General features: G+C 37.6%; 4 protein-coding genes across 5 annotated transcripts; 2 read left to right on the top strand and 2 right to left on the bottom strand.

The window, feature by feature from the left end:
• Positions 1-3,217: 3,217 nt before the first annotated feature.
• On the top strand, positions 3,218-9,880 carry LOC132175088 (uncharacterized). Of its 2 annotated transcripts, XM_059586909.2 has the most exons (13): positions 3,220-4,015; positions 4,564-4,972; positions 5,050-5,713; positions 5,972-6,012; positions 6,412-6,480; positions 6,654-6,754; positions 6,881-6,959; positions 7,159-7,257; positions 7,617-7,685; positions 7,867-7,916; positions 8,048-8,129; positions 8,432-8,526; positions 9,094-9,880. In XM_059586909.2, the coding sequence occupies exons 1-13, from the start codon at positions 3,582-3,584 to the stop codon at positions 9,218-9,220; spliced, it is 2,319 nt and encodes a 772-aa protein (XP_059442892.2). In that variant the 5' UTR covers positions 3,220-3,581; the 3' UTR covers positions 9,221-9,880. The 2 variants fall into 2 exon arrangements, with proteins under 2 accessions (XP_059442900.2, XP_059442892.2); XM_059586917.2 differs by lacking the exon at positions 9,094-9,880 and having other exon boundaries at positions 3,218-4,015; positions 8,421-8,520.
• Positions 9,881-10,459: 579 nt separating this feature from the next.
• LOC132175100 (DNA-binding enhancer protein-like protein) lies at positions 10,460-12,893 on the bottom strand. The gene is made up of 4 exons (XM_059586929.2): positions 12,685-12,893; positions 12,468-12,523; positions 10,868-10,934; positions 10,460-10,747 (listed from the first exon to the last, which is right to left on the bottom strand). The coding sequence occupies exons 1-4, from the start codon at positions 12,814-12,816 to the stop codon at positions 10,667-10,669; spliced, it is 336 nt and encodes a 111-aa protein (XP_059442912.1). The 5' UTR covers positions 12,817-12,893; the 3' UTR covers positions 10,460-10,666.
• Positions 12,894-15,107: 2,214 nt separating this feature from the next.
• On the top strand, positions 15,108-16,273 carry LOC132165146 (uncharacterized). Its single transcript, XM_059575644.2, has one exon. It carries the CDS (start codon positions 15,185-15,187, stop codon positions 16,151-16,153), a length of 969 nt encoding a protein of 322 aa, XP_059431627.2. The 5' UTR covers positions 15,108-15,184; the 3' UTR covers positions 16,154-16,273.
• Positions 16,274-16,349: 76 nt separating this feature from the next.
• On the bottom strand, positions 16,350-18,623 carry LOC132165139 (Pectin lyase-like superfamily protein). Its single transcript, XM_059575635.2, has 5 exons — positions 18,273-18,623; positions 18,010-18,172; positions 17,170-17,376; positions 16,843-17,090; positions 16,350-16,764 (listed from the first exon to the last, which is right to left on the bottom strand). Exons 1-5 carry the CDS (start codon positions 18,530-18,532, stop codon positions 16,611-16,613), a joined length of 1,032 nt encoding a protein of 343 aa, XP_059431618.1. The 5' UTR covers positions 18,533-18,623; the 3' UTR covers positions 16,350-16,610.
• Between the last annotated feature and the right edge of the window lie 904 nt (positions 18,624-19,527).

Raw genomic sequence — 19,527 nt, 5'->3', positions numbered from 1 at the left:
TATGGTAATACCCTATTACATATGACATTATTTCTAAATTTATATATATATAAACACAAAAACGACATCATGTATTATATATGTGTGTGAAGGAGGGTTAAGGGTTCGCAGTTTTTTTAAAACAAAATACCGTTAACCGTAACCGCCTAAGCAGTTAGCAATTAGTGGGTGGTTGATAACCGTCCGCCTTTTTAACCCTAAATTTTTTAATGGTTTAACATAAGAAAAAGAGTTCGAATGGCTGTACCTAGACGGCTAGACTATAAACAGTAACTATTTGAACCTTCTGTTTTTTTCAAGGTTGTTTGACAGCTATTTGATAATATAAAAAATAAAAATAAAATCATATTTAAAACTGGTTGGAATTCCAAACACAATTGCTGAAAAAAAAAAAAAAAAAAAAAAAAAAAAAGACAGATTTCCTATAAACATCACACAATCCTCAGGAGCAATAGTTGCTGAAAATTTCATCATAGCTATCTTTCAAAGCATGTGAAAAGGAAAGAGTGTCAGTGTGGATGGACATCAGCAAGTGCTCCATCCATCTCTGTGGATAGGGCAGGGGGGGATGGATGCTCCACTATCCTCAACAATGGGGGATGCAGCAGCAGCAGCTCTACTAAATTAAGTTGACCAACAAAAAGATAAGTGTATTAGTTGTAGCAACTGAGATGGTTTGCAATTCTTTTTTGGACTCTTCTTGGAGCTGCCATCAAAAAGTTGCTTCATTGGGATCAAAATATAGCTGGATATTTATTAGTTTCTACCCAAATATTTTTAATTATTATAATATATTGTATAGTTTATTGATCAAGATAATATATATATATATATATATATATATATAAGGATGTTGGAGCTCAGATCAGTTTAGGCTTTTATTTATTTATTCTTGTTAATGAAAAAAAGTTTAGAGGCGTAATTAATGGAAGTGTGAGTTGTTTCTCCTCCTTATTGATGATGCTAAGTTATCCAGCATTTAAGGACACAGAAGAAGAAGAAGACTTGTCGCTGTCCCTTTTGTCCCCATCACTCCCAGCTTTTGTGTGCGTGTACGCCCACAATTATGCCCAACTTCCAATCAGATAAACAGAAAAAACACACCTCATAACTCTCCACTCTTTGACGTGACAATAAAATTTATTAATAAATTTATCTAAAATTTAATGATAATTTTAATGTCACATCACAAGTTATAAAATTGATACAACACAACATTTCTTGTTAAAAAAAAGAAGTGGTTCCAAGAGAGAGAAACTGCTCTCTTGCTTCCAAAGGTGAAATCGACCTCTAAACTCGAAGAAGATAAAGTCAAATTAAGCTTGAAAGGGGATCTTAATATGTTCTTTTTTCTTTTTCTTTTTATCTTTTTTTTTTTTTTTTTTTTTTCTGTTCTTTCCTTTTTCACTTGAACTAGAAAATCCATGCATAGAAGAGTTGAACTTAATTTGGTGTCTTGGTGAAGAGACGAGAGGCAAGCAAAGGTTGTTTTTTTTTTTTTTCACTTTAATGGTATATACACCACCATTTACATGATGTAGACAGCTTCTAGACAACAGCCCTGCAATTCTTTTGGAGATATGCATGAAGCATTTCATACATATCAACTTCTTATGACTAATTACATCCATTATCTAATAAACCTAATCTTTTCCAACTCTGTAAATCAAAGAGGGAACAAATTGGTAATCGCAGCCAATCTAATGAATCATATGCCCCTGTATATTAAGAAACATACCCGAAGAATCAATGATTGGATATTGTACTCCAAGCTAATTGGAAACTACAATAGGAAGGAAAGCACGCATAAGTGACTTCATCAGGTGTACCAACGAAAAAATACTTTGATGTCTAAATCAGTGTTTTAATGAGGAAAAACACTTTGATATCAGGATAGTCGAACTATAATTTTCCGTAAACGTTCTTTTGGGATTGTTACTCTTATTGTTCAGGGTCTGATCGGGTTTGGCTTGCTTGTAGTGTAACTTGTAAAGATGAGTCTTATTATGTCAACCCTCAGCTTGAAGCTAGGAATGTACAAGCATAGTTGTTATAACCGTCCAATAACCGCTAATTGCTTATAATTGTTAACCGCATATCTGTATAATCGCTTTGTAGGCGGTTTTAGGGGTATGGGTAATCGGTTAATAACCACTAACCATTATATATATATATATATATATATATATATATATATATATATATATGTTTTGGTGTTTTTTGTATTAATTTTAGATTTGCAATGTTTTGGATTTGTATTTGGATTTGAAATGTTGGTATTTTAAGCAAATCACCCCTCACACTTACATACTACTATTTAATTTCTTATTGCAATTTTCTTTCAAGCTTTCTTCATCTTCTTATACTTGTTTATTAGAACACTTCACCTATTCTTAGTTGAGCACCTCGACGAAGTAAGGAAAAACATGCTAGAACAAATGAAAGAATGCCCGGCCTTGATGCATGTTATATATATATATAACCTCTAGTATTAAGAGTAACGTTAAATTAGGTGTTTTAACAAGCGTGTATGCTTTTATATTTAAAATAAAAAACCTAAAATTATTTAAAATAAGCCAAAAAAAGACATAAAGAAAGCCAAAAACACTATAAAAAGCTCATATATAAAAAACGGTTATCAATCAGTATATGTCGGTTATAAAATAATTGCTAACTGCCAAAGTGGAGTGGTTGCAGTTATTAAAATACAATAACCACCTTAAGCAGCTGCAGTTAACGATTTTAGCTAATATGTGGAGTCCTTTACTTGCGGGATTATTCTAGGTACACCATTGTCCAAATCTTTCTCAATTATCCGTTCAATCATTTTGAGAGACCAAAAAAGGAAGAAAAGAAAAATCATGAACAAATTTGCGGTTGGGGCATTCTCTATCAAAACTAGAATTGGAAGATGGAGATGGAGCTTAGAATGAAGGAACAGAAATTGACCAATAGGAAGAGCTTCTTGCAGAAAATGCAAAAACTTGCCTAAGAAAACAACTTCAAAACACGCAATAATTGCCGTGTAGTGCACGCTCCGTGTGTGTTGGACGTAAAGAGAAGAATCAATTAATATATTTAGAATGATTGGCCAAAATTCATCACGCGCTAGTTTGGCACGTGGTATGTCCCACAGTGTGGTGTATAATTTCCACTTGCTCTTAATATAGTTAGAATCAGGTGATAATGATGAGATAAAAAGGCAGACATAGAAAGAGAGAGAGAGAGACGGAGAGAGTTGAAGAATAAGCAAAAGCAAAAACTAAAAGAGAAAGAAGGTTGGGAAAGATAGAAAGGAGGAGAGAGAAAGAGAGAAAGTCAGAGATAAGCCCTCAGAGAGATTCATAAATCTCCATACTTTGAAGATTATCGACTGTTATCAACTGGGTCTACTTCAGTTACTCGAAATAAAGCAAAGAAAGCCATTGAGAGTGTGCGTATATATATATATATATATATAGAGAGAGAGAGAGAGAGAGAGGGAGAGGCCGGTGGATCTCCTTGATGTGCTGTTATCACTTCCACCAAGTGGGTATTGCGGTGTGAGTCAGATAGAGAGAGAGAGAGTCCCAAATCCCCAAATGGGAACCCCACCAGCAGAGGAGCTTCTGAGGAAGATCCAAGAGCTCGAAGCCGGTCAAGCCGACCTCAGGCAGGAGATGTCAAACCTCAAGCTCTCCGGCGATGCCATATCCGAGCAACAACAGGACCACCACCAGAGGTCCCACTCCGTGTCCCCACAGCGCTCGACCTTGGCCTCCTCTGGTCCGCGAAGAAGAGGTGGCGCAGCTGGATTGGACTCCGGAACGGGAGCTTGGAAGAAGGGTTCGGCGTCGTTTCGGCATTCGTCGCCGCTGCAGAGGGAGAGCCGGAGCCATGAGCCGGTGAATGTTAGAATTGGTGGTGGTGGTGGACCCTCGGCCGTGAATTTTACTGATAGGCAGTATTTGAATATCTTGCAGTCTATGGGACAGTCTGTCCATATATTTGATCTTAATGGACGTATAATTTACTGGTTAGTGGTTCATTCAAGTTCAACTCGATTTTATTTTTTTATTTTTTTATTTTTTAAGCTTTTGATGCTTCTTTTATTGGTTTATGCATTTGGGTATTGTTTAATGTTCCTTTTTTGTTCATCTTCATACAATTTATTGGTGAGTAGCTCAATTGTGAGGCTTGTTTTGCAGATTTTTTGATGGGTCCGTTCGTTCGGTATTTCTTGTTTCATGAATATTGGGAAATTTATTGTTGTTTTATTTCACTGTATATTTGCTCTTATTGTGCTGGGTTTTTGGGTGGTTATTTGGTTTGATGCTTGTTGCAAATGTAGATTGGTAGTTTTTTGGAATTGAGAATTTGAGATTTACTCTTGAGTTTGATTCTGAAATTGGGTTGGTCTGATACCAATGATAAACCATGAACTTGCAAAATTGCAGTTTATTTACTTACTGAATGTGTTTATTTACGTAAAGGTGCTATATGTCTTGTTGATTAAATAACAGTTTGCTTTCATTGTGATTAATTTTCCAATCTGGTCCATTTGGGAATGTTCAATTTTTGCAGGAACCGTACCGCTGAGAATCTGTATGGTTATTCAGCAGCAGAAGCGCTAGGCCAGGATGCCATCGCGCTTCTAATAGATCCCCAGAACTTTGCTTTAGCAAATAATATAGTAAATCGAGTCAGCATGGGAGAGAGCTGGACTGGGCAGATTCCTGTCAAGAATAAGATGGGGGTGAAGTTTTTAGCCGTTACAACCAATACTCCCTTGAATGATGATGATGGTGCTTTGGTTGGGATTATTTGTGTATCAACCGATTGGCGGCCCTTTCAAGAAATGAGGGATTTATTGTCAGGTGTAAACCACTCAGAACCAGATCGGCCCCGAACTGGTGCCACAATCACGAATAAACTTGGTCTTGATTCTCAGCAGCCTCTGCAAGTTGCAATTGCATCAAAAATTTCTAATTTGGTTAGTCTATTAGTTTTTTCATGTTCCTGTGATTTATTATGATGTCGCATATCTTGAATGTTAAACTACCAAAACAGGCATCCAAGGTGAGCAACAAAGTTAAGTCAAGAATTCGGACGGGTGAGAATAACACAGATCGTGAAGGTGGGAGTGGAGATAGTCACTATTCTGATCATGGTTCGCTAGATGCAGTTCTCTGTGACCATAGGGAGGATGCAACTTCAAGTGGAGCAAGCACACCCAGAGGAGATGTAACTCCATCTCCTTTTGGGGTATTTTCTCACATTGAGGAGAAGTCCCCTGGAAAAGCCTCCAGAGATTCTGGGGATGAGAGTGAAGGAAGACCGGCAATTCACAAGATCATAACCTCCAAGGCGGAAGCATGGATTGGTAAGAAAGGGATATCATGGCCATGGAAAGGGAATGAGCGAGAAGGTTCAGAGGCAAGGAATTCCCGTTTTGCATGGCCCTGGTTGCATAATGATCAAGAGAATGAACCAGTTCATCAGAAGAGTCCCTCTTCTGGGCTAAAACCAGAAAGCCAGGCGGGTGAAAGTAATCGGCCTGGCAATAATGAGGCGTCGGGTTCCTGGTCCTCATTTAATGTTAACAGCACAAGCAGTGCCAGCAGCTGTGGAAGTATCAGCAGTAGTGCTGTTAATAAGGTGGACATGGATTCTGACTGCTTGGATTACGAAATCTTGTGGGAGGACTTGACAATTGGAGAACAAATTGGGCAAGGTAATCACCTATTAAGCGAACAGCGTGTCTTGTGAAGTATGGATTCTGTTTGTTTTGATTTACTGTAATTTTCGTTCATGCTGGTGAAACATGTGACTGATTGGCCAGAATGTCAATGTGTATGCAGTTATCCAGATTTTTATCTTTCCTAAATTTCTCGTTTGAATTTATGCTTCCTTATCTATGAGCCTATGCCATGATGTATTGCTTGGTCCTCTATCAATCTGACATTTTTTGCTGTATTTTCCACTTCTACAGGTTCTTGTGGAACTGTATATCATGGTCTGTGGTATGGATCAGTATGTTCCTTGTCCTCTTGCTTTAATCAACTTCAATTTTATGTGAATGCACAAATACCAAACTGTGAGTCCAGGTTATGTTATTTGAGACGAGATGCTGAAGCTTTGACTTCCAACTAGCTGAGTCCAGGACTTTTGTGTCCATAGATTATGCCTAGGGTTTCCAGCCTGCATGTTTTGCATGATAGGATAAAGTGTTATACAAATTACCCAAGTCCTGTTTAATGTGCATGCCTGGACGCCACTCTACTCTTATAAAATGATGATGCTTGTGTATAAAGTGGGAATTTTTTTTTTTCACTTTTAATTATCTTTTTCTATTAGAAAAAACAAGAAGGCGAAGGAGATTGTGACTTTTATTATCTGTTTGTGGTTCAAATTGTATCCATACTACTGCAGGATGTTGCTGTCAAGGTATTCTCCAAGCAAGAATATTCAGATGATGTAATACATTCCTTTAGACAAGAGGTTTGCTTTCAAGTTATCCTGTTGTTGTACTTGCTTATGTAACTGGGACATAATGACATATTAGCTTGAATCTTATTCATATGTGAAGCCCACTCCATATCTGGGGTTCTTTACTACACACCAACCTCCTTTTGAGTAAACACTGATGTTAAGATATGGTTTTGTTTCTGAAGGTATCTCTTATGAAAAGACTTCGACATCCAAATGTTTTGCTATTTATGGGAGCTGTAACTTCAGCTGAACATCTCTGCATTGTTACAGAGTTCCTTCCACGGTTCATTCTCGACTTCCCTTTTTGAAGCTCCATATTAATGATGTTTTGATTTATGTTCTTCATGTTCACCTATGTAACAATATCCATAATGGGTGTCTCTTATATATTTATATTCCATTGATGCAGTGGAAGTTTGTTTCGCTTATTACAGAGGAACACAACCAAATTAGATTGGAGACGGCGGGTTCATATGGCTTTGGATATAGTAAGTATCGAATACTTTTATGGATTTCTTTTTGGCTTTAAATTGTCAGTGATTCTTTTTGTGGGGTTCTCAAGCATTATGTCTGCTTTGTTACTTTTTTCTAACTTTTGAGTTGCATGAATTTGTGTCAATGTGTCGATCTTGTAATATCTTCCTCATAGTGGTTCATGGACTATTACATTGTTTAATCCTTCTACAGGCCCGGGGCATGAATTATCTTCACCATTTCAATCCACCAATCATTCATCGAGATTTGAAGTCATCAAATCTTCTAGTGGATAAGAACTGGACTGTGAAGGTCTGCCTTTTATTATGTTTATAAAAATATTGATTAAATAATTAAATTAACAATTTTCCATAAATTTAAACTTTTAAGATAAGTAGTAATTTAATATGGTGTCAGAGTAATTGTTATGAGTATGAACCATGACTTAGTAATTTATCTTCCATTTCAGTTTAATATTCCATTTTATGGATCTTATTTGTTGAAGGAGAGTTTGAGTCCAAAATGAATGGGAGTGTTAGAATATTAATTAAATGATTAAATCTACTATTTTCTATTTAAGTTAAGCTTAAGGAAAAGTGGTAGTTTAACAATGTGTTTATTTTCTTTTCTATCAAGGCAAAGCATAATCTGGTCAGTTGTCATCTGAACAGGTTGGTGATTTTGGTCTCTCACGTCTTAAGTATGAAACATATCTCGCAACTACGACTGGGAAGGGAACGGTATCTGCTGGCACCAATTGCTGTCTTCTTTATTATTTATATCTTTCTAACCTGTCTAATTTATCTTGCATAAGGCTGCATAGAAATTCTCTGTTGACATGCATACTGCTTGCTTTTTTTTTCTTTTCTTTTTCTTTTTTTTTTTTTTTTTTTCTTTTTTTTTTTTTTTAATTCTTTGTAGCCTCAATGGATGGCACCAGAAGTTCTTCGTAATGAACCTTCTGATGAGAAGTATGTTATAATCTTTAAGCTGGGTCAACATTAAAATTGACTCTGAATCTTTTGATTCAAGTGTTTGTTTTCTTTGCTTAAATGTCAAAAATTAAACAGACAATTATTGTTGCCTCTTTGGATAAATTTAGGTCTGATGTATATAGCTATGGGGTGATATTGTGGGAGCTTGCCACAGAGAAGATCCCTTGGGATAATCTGAACTCAATGCAGGTATTGTCTTCATTTGAAAAATATACCAGGACATTCTATTGAGGTGAAAATCATCATTTACATAATGTTATGCAAGTTAAAATATTGTGTTTACACTTCTATTCATCTCTGTTTTATCCGTGAAAGAATCTCTTTTCATATGTGACCAAGCTAAACTGTTGTCGCAAGATAAATTCCTTCAGTACTCAAAAGTTATACCTTCACTGGCTAGGAGTGAAGTTGGGAATTTTTTTATATGCCATTCTCTAAACAATGATAATGTGCTGCACATATGAACAACAACTTCTTTAGGATACTTGCAGGTGATTGGAGCTGTTGGGTTCATGAACCAACGGCTAGAGATTCCTAAGGATGTGGATCAACAGTGGTCTTCTATAATTGAAAGCTGCTGGCACAGGTGTTTATAATCTTTATGCACGTCACTTAATTTGATTTTCATTATCTAGCCATTGATGAACTTTCATTATAAGCACTAGTACCCGCAAAAGAACAACCTGGAGTAATTTGTCATTTCAACTATTGTCTGAGTAGTTTGTTATGATGCTTGCACATTCCTTTACGTCAATTAATTGACTTGTGTTCTGGGCTAGGGCCATGCCACTCTATTATGCATCGCCATAATATTATTTGATGATAATTTTTCTTGCTGAAATTAGCCTCATAGGGCCTTTCTGTAACTGTCTTGAATGTGCTCATGCGTGATTTGAAGCTATGGACCTTAAAGCTTTAAATAAAAAATTCACATAACTAAACCCAAGTATTTGGGGTTGGCCTCCTATTAGTAAGTTTACGTATCTTAGGTCAGTATGGATTCCGATAGGAACATGATGGCGTCAATGATCAAATGATTTGTGTTCTTCTTGATCTTGTCTTTTATGTAGCTTCTAGTCATGACAACATATTCTATCATGGACCAAGTTTCAAATATAGCTAATTTGGTGATGTTCAACGTTGTCAAAACCAGAGATGCAGCATGCCGACCAACATTCCAGGAACTCTTGCAAAGGCTTAGAGAGTTACAAAGACAATATGCCCTTCAATTCCAGGCAGCCCGGTCTGCAGCCGTAGATAGTGCCCAAAAGGAACTGTAGATACAAACTCATTATGCTTTGGATTTCACTCTGACCATAATGCTGCCGGCAGCATTTTTTGCACCCAATACCGGCCAGCATGTGGTGCCACAGATTGCCATGATCAGCCCTGTGGTATTGGAACCACAAGGTCGAAACGCAGAAAATCTTGGCTCACCCATTAGCCAGATGAAGAGGGAAAAATAAGAGAAGTATTGGTTGTCATCCATGTGAGCTACCTAATTTTTGGTGGTGATATGGGTTGGTTGTGTGATGTTTGTTCATTGGCTTGACGTCAAAGGAGAATCTTCATAATGGTGCAGTGTGCTGGTCGGTCTCATGTGACCCAACTTTGTGGTTTTATATATGGAGAATGTCAGAGCCACTTAAAACAAAAAAGCTTTACAAAAAGAAAATTACAGTTTCAGGTTGTGAGTAAAAAGAGTGCAATCAGTGACTTTCTTCATTTTTATAATTACCAGGAGCCGGATAGAATGTAAGCCACAAAAGAGTTTGGCAGAGCTGCAGAAGCAGAGTTTAGATGGGATGTTGTCTTTGTTTTCATTCTTGTTGGGTCTCTATTTTGCCTTCGGTATCTCAAGTTTAGGTACCCTAACATGCAAAGATATTCTAATTTATTGGAAGTACACCAGAAAAAGAAAAGCAACCATTGTGAGATTATGGCATAACTTCACATCACGCCCTAGCCCCTAGGGCTTTCAAGTGAGAACAGCAAATATCGACGAGCACTGTTGCGACATTTTCATTGGGTTGTGAATTTTTATTTTATTAATATCTGGGTCAGTGATAATTTTCGGGTTTGCATTCAAACCAGTAATCAGAATGGTTGAACGACCCTTAAAAGTGGCTTCAAGGGATGGTTCAAACCACTGGGCGGCCGACCGCCACCCAAAACTTGCCTTCAGCTTGACGAATTTACAAGGTGGCAGTTTCAAGAGATGGTTTGAACCAGCCTCAAATGCCTTTAGAGGCGTCATACCACCCTTTTTATTTATTTCTCTCTGAAGTTTTTCTTATTGTGTCCTAACAAATAGACAATTTATATAGAATGATGCATTTGACATGGGAGCATGCCATGAGGACTTTATAATAATTTTTTTACCCCAATGATAAAAGTGCAAACCTCGTAGGCTAATTCAATAATTGAGCCTAATGATAACTATTGATATCGGCTTGAGAATTTTCACTTCTCTGATATTAACCGAGTAAAACAGTATTCACTATTCTGCAAGCAGCACCGAAACAAAACTTAGTCAATTGGCATGGTGGAAAATACATCTTTCTGAAGCAAACATGTTTCGTTACAAAGACACATGCGTTTTGATGCTTTGTATTGATAAGATAATATAGCTGGAAGTGTTCACTATTCATATACCAAAAGCACGCAAATGATTGCCGCAAAATTTGAAAACCCATACTCTTGGTACATTACCCACAAATGCCTTTCTATCTAAGCAAATGTCGAATGGCAGCAACAGCATCACCTTTGTGCTCACGTAAGGTTCTCTCAGCCACCTTTGGGTCCAACTGTTCTCAATATTGAAGAAATAAACATATTGTATGTAAGTATTTGGCAGTCGGAGGGATGTACGTTAAACAGCATGAAAAAAGTATAAAGAAAAAAAAAAGAAAAAAATGTCAACTAACCTCTAGTTCATTTGCAATTATGTCAACATCCGCTGCCCTGATCTTAACTGCAGCCAGTTCTTTCTCTCTGCAAGGAAGAAAATGCCATCTTTGCTTTGGAATACAGCAACACAGAATAAGTAGTAACAAGCAACAAGCAAGGTAGAAATAGAGCGGAGGAGAGGGTGAAATGATATTTTAAATAAGGCTTCGTTTGGTGCACGGAATAGTTATTCCATTAGAAAGGGGAATAGCTATTACTCGGAATGAGAGAGTAGAATAGAATAACTAATCATATTCCTTTGTTTGGTGGCAACACGTATGCTCTCATTGGAATTGTATCAAAATTACTAAAATTCTCAAAATATATATAATAAACTAATAATAATTAAAAAAGAAAAAAAAAAAAAACTGAAAAAATTGCGTTGAACATGGTTTTATATCTTTATTTTTTTTGTTATTTCTTTGGGTTAATTAGCGAAGCCTTTGGGAATGGATGTTATGGACGATGTTCGTCTATGTTAAAAAGCAATACGTTCTAGTATAGATATGAGTTCTTCTAGTTCCAGTTTTAACCTAGAAATTAAAATGGTTCTTATTTGAATATATTAATTCAAATGGTTCTTGAAGGATTTGTTTTGTTTACTATGTATTAGAAATTAAAAATAATTTATTTTCTAGCTTTCTTGTTTTTAGGTTTGCAGAAAATAATAATAATAATGGGTTTTTTCCAAAAAAAAAAAAAAAAAAAAAAAAAGAACTATTTCATTCCTCAAGAAATAGCTATTTTTCTAATTTTTTTTTAGAGAAATAGGTATTCCTCTTCATAGGGGAATAGTTATTCTCATGGGAATGGCTATATCAAGGAATAGCGCATACCAAACTGGCCTTACAGCTTAAGGTTGCACACCCCTAACAAAGTCAAATAAAAAAAAACTTGTGGATTAGATCTGTATTAAGTAGTGAAAACGAGTTAAGGTGTATCGATAGCACTTAATTTTCAGCCATGGTACTAAATAAGCCTGAGATTCCAAGATGTTACTCTCAAAGGTATATTAACAATGGAAAACACAATGAAAGAAAAAAGAAAAGAATTCTGATTCAGACTGGGAAACCAATATTTTGCTACAAATCAAAATGGGATTGGTCAAACATAATCTCATCCATTTAAATTGTAGACTAAAGCATACATATATACATGTCATCTATACCATCACACACGGTGGTCTCAATTCTAAATGGCTGCACTAAGATTTGACAAGTTCATACATGCTTACTATCTGGGTCATTGGCCTGAGCATATGCTCAAGTCGCACTCTGGTTTGGCTCAGATGCAACTATAGCAAATACTTCAAAGTTTTACCTTGTAACACTAACTTATTATGAACATCTAATAAATTTAAATTCCATTCATAGATATTGTTCGGAGCTGTTGAGAATGCAGATAGAGCCACAATGAATTTCACATTCAACAAAAACAAAGGAGAAATTCAAACACAAAACTGTTCTAATAATCCAAAAATATTCACTATAGTATAATTCCACGACTACAATACACATCCTTTTGAATTAATTCCTTAGCTCGCAACCAAAAGCAAAAGCCAGAGAACCCAATTCGTACCTCATTCTCGCAGCGTTCCAGTCCGCTTCCCCTGATGCAGCGATCGACGCCATCGCCTGCCACGTCATCCAACAAAACCATGTGAAAAAGCACTAGAACTTCACACCTTCCATCGCACGTTTCAAGAATTCATTTTTTTCCCTGCATTTTCTTGGCAGCCAAACAGAAGACGAGAGAGAGAGAGAGAGAGAGAGAGAGAGAGAGAGAGAGAGAGGACCTCTTGGACGCGAGTGGAGTCCAGCTGGCGATCTTCGACGCGGTCGGTGAGCTTGTCGAGGGCTTTGCTCTGTTGCTGCAAGTCCTTCGAGTCCACCACTCTATCTATCCCTCCGTCGTCTCCGCCCTCCATTTTTTTTTCTTCGATCGATTGCTCTCTGTGCGAAGCCAAAATGTGAGAATCTCAAAACCCTAATCTAAGCTCTGGTGACTGCTGTGGACTTGGATAGCGTCATAGCTAAGCGAAGCAATTTGCGAGGAAGAAGCCCATTGATAATAGGCCAAGCCCATAGGCTTGAATCCACATCCCCATATCTCGGCCCAAATCGCATTGATTAGTCGTACAATGATCATCCGAGTCAAACCAACTGGACAAGGGAAAATGATCTTCTCCATTTTATTTATCTATTTTGTGCATTTTTAGAGCATCTCTAGCAGAAATAGGCAAAATAGCTACTGAAAAAATATAATTTTTTACTTTAACTACTCATTTTTTCATACACTAATAGATTCTCTATTCTGCTATTTATTTTCTTTAAATACTATTTTGTGTTTGAAAGAGTGAAAGAAAGAGGAAAAAAGGGAGATAAAAATAATAATAAACACAGTTTATAGTGTGAATAATGAATTGGCTAATCAGCCTTTTTTTTTTTTTTTTTTTGACATGTCCACACAAGGGAGGGGAGAGGGGGGATTCGAACTAGTGACCTTCGCTTCATAAGGCGTGGTTCACAGCCGATTGAGCTACCCCTTGGGAACGGCTAATCAGCCTATTTACAATTCATACTAGAAGAAAAAACTGTAAAATAACTATTATGCTAGAGAGGAAAAAAGGTTAATAATAGTTAAATGTGATTATTATGAAGGATTTGTCTATTTTCTTAGAGATGCTAAAGAACAAATTTGTTCAAAAAATTTATCTTAAAAAAAAAAGACAATATTACCCTCATAAATACACTTAGGCCTCGTTTGGTTCGCGGATTGTCTAGTCCATTGGAAAAGGATTAGCTACCACTGGGATTAGCTACCACTGGGCATAGATTAGTTAGTCCTATTCCTTTGTTTGGTTGTAACGCTGGAATAGACTACCTAATCTTATTCCTTCGTTTGGTACAGTGCAATATGTTGGTAAATAGAATTGTATTGTGATCTTATTTCCTAAAATACCCTTATAATATAAATACAATTTATATTATTACGGACTTTCATTCTTTTTTTTTTTTTTTTTTTTTTTTTTTTGAAACATAAACAATTTTACTATATATATATATATATTTTTTTAGTTATGTCATGTATATATAATTTTATATATATATACACGCTTGAACAGGTATGAATAACCTGTGTTCAAGTGTGTGTATATATATCAGTGTGATTTTTAATTCAGTTATATATATATAACTGAATTAAAAATCACACAGAGAATCAAAAGAAATAAAAAAACAGAAGAAAAATAAAAAAAAATCAGAAACGTTTTGGGTATATATATATATACACACACACGCTTGAACATGTATGAATAACCTGTGTTCAAGCGTGTGTGTATATATATATACGCTTGAACACAGGTTGTACGCTTGAACATAGGTTATATCTATATATATAACTGAATTAAAAATCAAACTGAGAAAGTATAGAGAAAGAGAGATGGAGAAACAGAATAAAAAATAAAAAATAAATTTTTTTTTTTTTTAAAAAAAGCCTAAACAGAATCAAAGAGAAACGATACAGAGAATCAAAAGAAAAAGAAAAAAAAAAAAAAAAAAGAAAAAAAAAAAGAGAAATGTTACAGAGAAAAAAAAATCCAAGAAATAGAGAGAGAATGAAATAACCAAGAAACAAAGAAGAGAAATCGAAGAGAAGAAATGGGGAGAGAGATCGCTTGCGCAGAGAAGAGAGATCGTTGCTCTTTGAGAGATGAAGATCGTTTTGCAGAGTCTCCTTGAGAGACGTGGGTGCTAGAAGGGTGGGGTTTTTGTGGGCAATTTACACGATAATTTTAATCCCACAGGAAAGGATTAGCTAAGCTACTCGTTTTTGAGTGGCTTAGCTAACCCCGTGTATATAGGATTAGTAATCCCATGGGAATAGCTATTCCCGGGAATAAAGTGTTACCAAACAAAGGACTAGCTATACCTAGTATTAGCTAGTCCAATTCAAGGGTCTAATCCGCGAACCAAACGGGGCCTAAATACACTAAATAGGTTAGTAAAGTGCATGATTATAGAGAAGAATTGGACAAATGACGGTGCGGGGGTAGTGTTGTAAATTATTGAAGTAGTTGGGAAGCTGGGAATTTATTTATGATTTCACCGGCCATGAGGCGTTCGTTTTCAAAAAAGTTGAATTTTGCGTCATTTCCACAGCAATTGCATTTGCATGCATTAATGTTGTCCCTCAGTACTTGCACTATAAAGCCACTGCTGCGCCATCTGCTAAACGTACCACAAGACAAGTGTTCCTAACTACTTATATATTTCCTTCATTTGTATTAGACAAAGATGGGGAAGCTTTCTAAGTACGTTGGTGTGTTTGGTGTGATTCTGGTATTCTTGGTGATTGGGCTGGCAGAATGTCGGAAAATTGAGAAGGATACATTTTCTGATGATGGAATAGGAGGTGGCTTGGGTGGAGGTGGTGGTGCGGGCGGAGGTGGAGGCCTTGGAGGTGGTGGTGGTGCTGGCGGAGGATTTGGTGGTGGTGCAGGAGGGGGTCTTGGAGGTGGGGGTGGTGCAGGAGGAGGAGTTGGAGGTGGTGCAGGTGGTGGCGGAGGAGTGGGAGGGGGAGCTGGAGGTGGTGCAGGTGGTGGCGGAGGAGTGGGAGGGGGAGCTGGAGGTGGTGCGGGTGGTGGTATAGGAGTTGGAGGGGGTGCAGGAGGTGGTGCAGGTGGTGGCTTTGGAGGTGGAAAAGGTGGCGGTGTCGGAGGGGGTGCCGGAGGTGGAGTAGGTGGTGGTGCTGGTGGTGGTGCAGGCGGTGGTTTTGGAGGTGGAAAAGGTGGAGGTGTTGGAGGGGGTGCCGGAGGTGGAGTAGGTGGTGGTGCTGGTGGTGGTGTAGGAGTTGGAGGGGGAGCTGGAGGAGGTGCTGGTGGTGGTGCTGGTGGTGGTTTTGGAGGTGGAAAAGGAGGTGGCGTAGGAGTTGGAGGGGGAGCTGGAGGAGGTGCTGGTGGTGGTGCAGGTGGTGGCTTTGGAGGTGGAAAAGGTGGAGGTGTTGGAGGGGGTGCCGGAGGTGGAGTAGGTGGTGGTGCTGGTGGTGGTGTAGGAGTTGGAGGGGGAGCTGGAGGAGGTGCTGGTGGTGGTGCTGGTGGTGGCTTTGGAGGTGGAAAAGGAGGTGGCGTAGGAGTTGGAGGGGGAGCTGGAGGAGGTGCTGGTGGTGGTGCAGGTGGTGGGCTTGGAGGTGGAAAAGGTGGAGGTGTAGGAGGAGGTTTTGGGGGAGGTGGTGGAGCTGGAGGAGGTGCTGGTGGGGGATTTTGATGAGAGAACTGAGCAAGCTTAGAAGCAACATTGTATTGCATGTAATACTATGCTTGTGTATGGATGTAGTACTTACTAATTAACAATTGAGATAAATAAAGAGCTACAACATGGCTACTACCTCTTGGTGCAACAATACAATTTTCTATGCAATCATTTAATCAGAATAAAATTAATTATCAACTTGCTGCACTTCCGGTTTAAATGTAGCATTCAATGCAACAAGAGAACAAGAAACAAATATCTATTTGGTTTTTGAATTTAATACGAAAAATTACAATATATTACTCCATTCGCATTGTACATTCTTGATACTATATTGGTAGCCCAAAGCTGCATGCCATGCACCTAGATTCAACTATATAGGCTAAAAGCAATCGCGAGAAAGTATCATAAAAAATCATGTAACTCAAACATGGAGTCTCTGCACTCCATTCATATGCCATGATTTGTTTCTTCATAGCCACACAGGCAGCCATTCTTTGCCATCAATATAATCTATAGTGAGGAATGGAGCAGCTTCCTTTTCAGTGAGTTTTTTAGACCAAGGAGCACGCTCTTCTGACTTGGATCCTGGTCCATGGCACTTGAACTCGGCGTGGTGAAGATTCCTGTTTCAATTTACAAGCTTCCATCAAAATCTAGCATTAAAGGAGAATCTATAAAGGGCAATTGCAGGGGATTCTTACTCTGTGGTGCCATCATAGCTCCAATTAGTCCATCCCTTTCGCACAATGGTTTTAGAGAGATATGTCTTTGCAAAAATCACTCTGGAATATGCACCTTTGGCTCTTCCCAAGTAGACACCACCAATGCCATACACCTTTCCTTTGACAAACACAAACCCACTATTCTCGTTTGCACTTTGCCTATTTTGAGCTGTCACAGATCCATGAATCTTCACCCTCTTGTCTGAAATCACAAAGATCTCACAGCTCTGCATCCAAAATTGTAATATTAATAATGCTATATATGGACAATCAAACCCCAAATATAAGGTGAATTTGAATACTTACATGGAAGATTGATCTGCCACGGCCAAAGATAAAGTCGATTGAGCCTTGGATGTAGCAATTATCATAGTAATGCCTGCCTTTGTAATCAAACAGAGTGTTGTGTGTACTGTAGAATGCACAGTGATAAAATGCAACTTTGTCTGCAGCAACAAATGCTGCCACTGACTGATTTTGTGAGGTATAAGCAACCCCAGTGGGAGCTTCATTCTACATTGTTGAAGACAAGAAAGAAGAAGAAGAAAAAGTTAATCCCATAGTGAAAACATAATTAAGCATAAATAATTCATTAGTTTAAGCTTTTGGGTTGAAAGTGATTATATATATATATATATAAGCCTTGGAAATGGCTTATCAAATTCTTTTTTTTTTTTTTTTTTTTAACAAAAAAAATTGCGAATTCCATCTCAAACTAGATGAGAATTTGCAATAACATGCATGGGAACCTGTTATGAGGGATGAATAATCAACGAGAGTGATAGGTTTTGATATGGTTTGGTAAAATAATTCGAGGAATTTGAACCTCCTAATTTTAGGGTAATTCAAGGAACTTGCAAGGAATAAATCGAATTATATATCCTACCAAACCCTACCAAACTTATCGCTCTCGTTGATTATTCATCTCTTGTTATAGAGGTCCGTAATAGAACCAAATAATTCTTTCTTTTTATTTCTGAGTTGTCAAAACAATCACTAACACATCAAATGTTAGATGTCATTTCTAAACATAAACATAAACATAAACACAAAAAATAAAAAATAAAAAATCCAGATTGATTAATTGTTAGATATGATATAAGTTTGAAGAAAGATTAGACAAGAAGATGGAAGTAATGAATGGACCTTGAAGCTAATCCCAAAGGCAATGAAGTTGGGGGCTTCGACCCTAAAAGTTGCAGATGCCACGTTTTCATCAGAGCTTTCAGCCCATACAATTGCCGATCTTCCTCTCCCATTCCCTCTCAAGAATATATAAGGCTTGTTCTTTGGTATGTGCACCTTTTCTCTGCCACTCAAAATAAACAAGCATTAATTCATGGCAATTTATAATTATAATTATAATTACAAGCTACGTAGAGGAATGAATATATATGAATATATTTCACCTGTAGACCCCTTTTCTAAGATGGATGATAACCCACTGAGAATTCCCTTCAGGGACAGAATCAATGGCGGCCTGGACAGATTTGAAGTCTCCATCCCCATTAATATCGACCTTGATAGTGCGGTTGGTGCCAATTTTCTCTGTCAATAAAGGGGAGTTGATGACCGTTTGGGCGTCCAAGGAATGGACAAGAGCAGGAAAAGTGATAGAGATGACAGAGATGATGATTGCAAAGGCAATGGAACAAGAGGAAGAAGACATGATGGCTCAATTACGTGACACAAAAATTTGGTTAAGGCCAATGGGGGGATCTTTAAGTGAAGACTCTCTCTCTCTCTCTCTCTCTCTCTCTCTCTCTCTCTCTCTCTCTATTTTGGAGGGGTTTTCAACAGATTCTTGTGTGGTTCACATGCACCCTTTCATTTGTTCTGTTTAATTATGGCTTCTCTTGTTTACTAACAATAACACCAGTTTCCCACCATTTTAAGGGTAGGGGCCGTAGGGCACCATTAATTCTTGGCTGGGTGATGCTCTATGTTTCATGATGTGGAAGGGTTTGATTGGTCTAGACCCATTTACTATAAACTATTAACTCCACGTTATTTGGGCTTTAACTAATCTCAATATCACAGGCTCATCTAATGGACCCTCAAATCATATTTTCTTATGGTTGAGGTATATATATATCCTTATTAATAAAATGCACAAATTGATATTAATCGTCCAGAGAAAGTGGAAAAAGGCCCCCTCAATGGGTGGATAAAATAAATTGGGACGCAGCTATTGATGTTCATAATAATAAGATGGGTGTGAGGGTGATAGTCTGAGATGTAGAGGGTTTTGTTCTGCCAGCCATGTGTACCTTAATATCTTTCATCTCAGATCCAGTAGTAGCGAAAGTTGTGGCAACTTGGAAGGCATCAGTTTTTTGTGGAGAACTCGTGATCCAACAGGTATATTTGGAGGGTGATATGCTTGAAATTGTGTTAGCCTTGCGTCAAGAAGAATCCAGATGGAGCCAATATGGATAATTGATTGAGGATACCCGAATCAATTTGTAGAGTCTTTTCAATCATGATTTGTAAGGCATGTCTGAAGGGAGGTCAATGAAATAGCTCATCGTCTTATACAAGCAGCTATCTATCAAGGCTTAGGACAAGTTTGGATGGAGGATTGTTCCACTTTTATCAAAACTATTGTACTTGTTGATCAAGTGTTTTCTTCTTGTTTCTTATGAATAGAATGAAGTCTCATTT

This window comes from Corylus avellana, chromosome 2 (assembly GCF_965113065.1).
Source record: "Corylus avellana chromosome 2, dhCorAvel1.hap1.2, whole genome shotgun sequence".
In the NCBI taxonomy this organism is placed as follows: domain Eukaryota; kingdom Viridiplantae; phylum Streptophyta; class Magnoliopsida; order Fagales; family Betulaceae; genus Corylus; species Corylus avellana.
The sequence above is the reverse complement of the archived record's forward strand: the minus strand, read 5'-3'. Positions and strand labels throughout refer to the sequence as shown.